The sequence below is a fragment of the Antechinus flavipes genome, chromosome 6 (genome assembly GCF_016432865.1).
Source record: "Antechinus flavipes isolate AdamAnt ecotype Samford, QLD, Australia chromosome 6, AdamAnt_v2, whole genome shotgun sequence".
NCBI lineage: Eukaryota > Metazoa > Chordata > Mammalia > Dasyuromorphia > Dasyuridae > Antechinus > Antechinus flavipes.
In genome coordinates this window covers 262256139-262260751 of record NC_067403.1, presented here as the reverse complement: position 1 = coordinate 262260751, position 4613 = coordinate 262256139, and the positions used below count along the sequence as shown (strand labels likewise).

General features: G+C 67.6%; 1 protein-coding gene across 1 annotated transcript; it reads right to left on the bottom strand.

Annotated features, from left to right (window-relative positions):
• Positions 1-250: 250 nt before the first annotated feature.
• ASCL2 (achaete-scute family bHLH transcription factor 2) lies at positions 251-3226 on the bottom strand. The gene is made up of 2 exons (XM_051963839.1): positions 1659-3226; positions 251-1002 (listed from the first exon to the last, which is right to left on the bottom strand). Exon 1 carries the CDS (start codon positions 3217-3219, stop codon positions 1684-1686), a length of 1536 nt encoding a protein of 511 aa, XP_051819799.1. The 5' UTR covers positions 3220-3226; the 3' UTR covers positions 251-1002; positions 1659-1683.
• Positions 3227-4613: the final 1387 nt, after the last annotated feature.

The window sequence follows — 4613 nt, the reverse complement described above, 5'->3', positions numbered from 1 at the left end:
CTTACTTACTCATCCCGGCCAGAGGGAAGGGAAGGGGTTGGCCAGGCCGGGCAGGGAGAGGGGGAGGGCGTGCTCCCTCCCGGGTCCCCTCTCCTCCCTTGCACTGAGGGGGTCAGAGCCCGGAGGGCCATTCTTCCAGCCTGGACTTGGCATTGTGCCATCTGCCCACGGTGCCAAGTGCCATGCCCGTCCCCTTGCAGAGCCCGAGGCCCCGGGGGCTCCCAGGAGTTAGGGGCCACGGCTCCCGTCAGACTCCACTGAGGGCCCCGGGACTCACTTCAGCACCTCAGTCTCCCCAGCTGTCTAATGGGCACGAAAGGGAGACTGCCCCTTCTCCCCCGGAACAAATTTCTCCTCCCTCAGAGCCGATCACGGTATAAATAGATTGTTTTATTTATAAAATCCGCTTTCCATAAAATAGGGTATTATGTACAGGCCAGACCGCGCCGCGCGAGGCCGCCTGCCTGGTGCCTTCAATCCTTCATCCACCGCAGCCAGGGCCAGGTCAGGAGCGCCCAGGAGCCGGGCGAGAGGGCCCCGAGAGGGTAGCCCCTCCCACCGTCACGTGTTCGGTTCCGAAGCTCCAGCTCCCCAAACCCTTCTCCTGCTGAGTGGTCTCCACGTCCTCAGAAGCCCGGGTCCCCACCGAGAAGCGGGGGGAGCACAAAATACTAACAAAAAGTCAAGGCGGAGAGAAGGAAGGGAGGCTCCAGGTGGAAGCGAGGCTCCAGGTGGAAGGGAGGCTCCAGGTGGAAGCGAGGCTCCAGGTGGAAGCGAGGCTCCAGGTGCAAGGCAGGCCGGACCTTCCGGACTGGCTCCCGGGCGCGAGCTTGCTCTAGCCCCTCGCCTGCCCCCGCTCCCCGCCCCCCAAGTCTGTACAGCCGGCTCCAGGCAGGGCTCAAAGTACAGGCTTCTTGGTCCCTCGCCGCCCAGCAGCCAGGCAGGTGGCAAGGTCAGGCTTTCGCCGAGGTACTGCCTGGGTCCTCTCGGCGTTCAGTCGAGCTGCGGGGGGGCGGGGGGCAGACAGGAAAGGAAAATGAATCCCAGCTCCATAAAGCGCAGCCGGCAGAACCAGTTGTTCTCCCCGGAACGGCCTCGGCTCCACCCCGGGGCCCCCCCGGGAAGCAGGCGTCTCTCCCTCCCCCTCGTCCCGCAGGGCGCCCGGACCCGGCGGCCGCAGCCCGCGCCCGGCCGCCCCCTCCCTGCCCCCCTCCCCAAGGACTAGCCAGGCAGTTTCACAGGCCCTGTTGACTCGGCATTTCGCGGCCCGGGCCCCGAGCTGGAGGCGGGGGCTTCAAAGCCGGCGTCGGGCGCAGTTTTTCCTCTGCCGCGCACCTTCCCCGCCCGGCCTCCCTCCGCAGGCCCATTTGCATTGCAAAGTCGCCCGCCGCCAGCGCTCTCGGCCGGAGGGGAGGCTGCGAGGGGGGGGCACCCGCTCCCCGAGGCCCACGGGACCGGCAGAAGGAAGTTTGGCAATCACCAGCGAAACAAAGCGCAGCGGCTGAACCCCTGGGGGAGCGGCCTGCGCCCCACTCGCGGCTGCTGTGAGGCGCCCCGGGCCCCGGGCCCGAGGATGCGCGGGCGAGAGTATATGTGTAAGGGGGGGAAGGAATGGGGGAGCGGCGCCCAGTCTCGGCCTGTCCACAGATCCTAGTTACCTCGGGGGGCTGCGCACACGCCCTCTTAGTAGCCCCCGAACCAACTGGTGAAATCCAGCAGCTCCCGCTCCTCGGGGCTCAGCACCCCCTCGTAGCCGCTCTCGTCTGACGAGTAAGGCGAGTGGGGGGAGCCGGGTACCGAGCTGCCCTCTCGGCCTGGAGACGGCGAGTCGAAGCAGGATGAGCCCGACGCGTAGGCGCTGGAGTAGGCGCAGGGGCCCCCAGTGCCCCCGCACGGGGCTCCGTGGGGCTGCGGGGACCCCGCAGGTCCCGTGGGCCCCGCGCCCAGAAGGCCGGCGGGGAAAGCGGCGCCCGCGGCGTCTTGCTGCGCCAGCAACTGCTGCAGCGCCCGGATGTACTCGACGGCCGAGCGCAAGGTCTCCACCTTGCTCATCTTCTTGCTCGCCGCGCCGTTGGGTACGTGCTGCCGCAGCGTCTGGAAGCCCAGGTTCACCAGCTTGACGCGGTTGCGCTCGCGCTCATTGCGCCGGGCCACGGCGGCCGCTCCTACCCCGGGGCTCGGGTCGGGCCGGGGCTGCTGCTGCGGAGCCGGAGGCTGCAGCTGCAGGCCCAGAGGGCTCGGTGCCCCGGGTGCCGGAGCGGCTCGCCGCTTGCAGCGCAGCAGCTCCGGGGACGCGGGCCGCCGCCGCCGGGCAACCCTCAGGGACGCGTGGAGAGGCACCTGGCCGGGCGGAGAGTAGGCGCCGGGGGCCACACGGGATGGCGACTTCTGACAGTCCGAGTCCAGCGAGCAGCCCCGGGCCGGAGGTCCCGAGGGGGGCACCATCTGGCGCAGCGCTCTTCCACAACTGTCCATGTCCGGTCCGGCCCGTCCACGCAGCGGCCCCGGCCAGGGCCGCCGAGGCCGCCTCCTTCGCGGGCAATGGTCTCCCGCTGTGGTCGGAAGGATAGAGCTGCCGTGCCCAGCCGGGGCCCGCGGGGACCGGACGGGCAGGACTGCCAGGTCGTGCGATCGATGGGGCGCGCAGGTGGCCGCGACTGTCGGGCAGCGCGTGGGGCTCTCGCGTCCCGCGCGTGCTGCAGGCCGCCGGCGGGCGTTCGCCGGCTCGCTGCGGGCTGGCTCGCTTGTGGCTGCGCTTTTCCGGCCGCGGCCCGGGTGTCTTGTTTTTAAATGCACATGGAGCCCCAACGCCCTCCCTCCCAGGAGCCAAACGTGCCGAGCCCCACTGGGGCGGGCGCTCCCGCCCTGCTCCCCCCTCCTTTCTCCCCTCCCTTTAGTCTTGGGCGCTGTCCAGGCGTCCTCCTCCCGTCCCCCTTTTTCATCCCCACGCGCTGGGCGCGCGCGGGGCGGGGCGGGGGCCGGGGTGGCAGGCGGGGAGGAAGAAGGGGGGCGGCTGTCGGGGCGGTGGTGCCGGAGGCTGCGGCTGCCTCTGCCGCACGAGTCCCGGGGAGAGCTGGGGGTGGGCCGCACGCGCCTCGCCGCCGGCCCACCCCACACAGCCCCACTTCCCCGCCTCGGCTCGTTCCTCCTTTTCTCCAATTGGCCTCCCCAATCGTGCCCTGCCTGGAGAGCCAATGGCAGCGTCCCGGCCCGCCCCATTCCGCCCCCCGCAGCTCAACCCCCCCTGGAGATCCGGCCCCGGCGCGTGGCTGCTGGCCCAGCTTCCCCCAAACAATACTTGGCCCCGGGGTCTGGGGTCTGGCACGGGCGGCCGAGGGGAGGGGGGTGAGGGGCGGGGGGAAGCAGAACTCGAGCTCACCTTGGAGGAGGCGGGGCCAGCGCCCTACCGCCCTCCGCCCACCTGTGCACCCGCCCCTCCCCTCCCTTCCTTCTTTTAGTCGGTGCAACTGGCCGGGGGTCTGGGAGGAGAAGTAGCTGGGCTCCGCCGCGAGCGCATTTTCGGCCAACTGAGATACCCAGGGGGCCCGGAGGGGCAGATGCCGCCCCCGGGGCTCTCGAGCTGCCTCTCCGATGCCAGCCTCTGTCTTCTCTGGCTGGCCGGCCCTCCCCACTTTGTTGCCTCAAGTTGGCTGTTCTCCCCCTCCTTCCCTCCCTCCCCCCCACGGCCCTCCTCCCTTTTTGGCCCTCTCTTTCTTCTGTCCCTGCCTCTGACTCCTCCGGATCCTCCCCGCTCACTCTCTCCTGCTTCCCCTCCCTTTTTCTCTCTCTCCCCTTCTCTCTTCCTCCTCCACAAGTGTTCTCTGGGATTCTCCCACTGTCCATCTCCTTTGGGTGTTCCCGTGTCTGTCTCTGTCTCTTTCCAGTGTGTATCTGTTTGTCTCTCCATCTCTTTTCTGTATCTGTCTCTGTCTGTCTCACATTTTCTCTTTTCTGTGTGTATCTGTCTCTGTCCCCGTGTCTGTCTCTCTGTCTCTTTCCTGTGTGTCTCTGTCTCTGTCTCTCTGTCTCTTTTCTGTGTGTATCTGTCTCTGTCCCCGTGTCTGTCTCTCTGTCTCTTTTCTGTGTGTATCTGTCTCTGTCCCCATGTCTGTCTCTCTGTCTCGTTCGTGTGTCTCTCTGTCTCTCTGTCTCTTTTCTGTCTCTGTCTCTTTCCTGTGTGTCTCTGTCTCTGTCTCACATTTTCTCTTTCCTCTGCAATCCGGTTTTCTGTGGCTCTTGGGCGCCCGCCCTCGGAGCCTCTCAGGCTCTCGTGTCTCTGCCATCCTGCCAGCCCGTCTCTCCCTCCCTCTCCAAGCGCACCGCGGTTCACTGGCCTGCCTGAGTCACCTCCCTTTGGGAGCACGGGATGTCTCTGAGCCCGCCTCCTGCCACCCCAGGGTTGTCAGGGAAATGAGGTGAGTTAGGGCAAGAATTCCTTCTGCTACACGTAGCGGGAAGTGGCGGGAGGTTGGGGGCATCTCTGCCAGCTGGCCTGAATGCCCGTGGACGAGCCTGCTGAGCCAGCTGCCTTGCCCAGCCGGAGCGCCCCGACTGGGCTGCCCACAAGCCAGCAGCATCTTTCCTTCCTCCGGGGTGGTTGAGCTGAGAGCCGG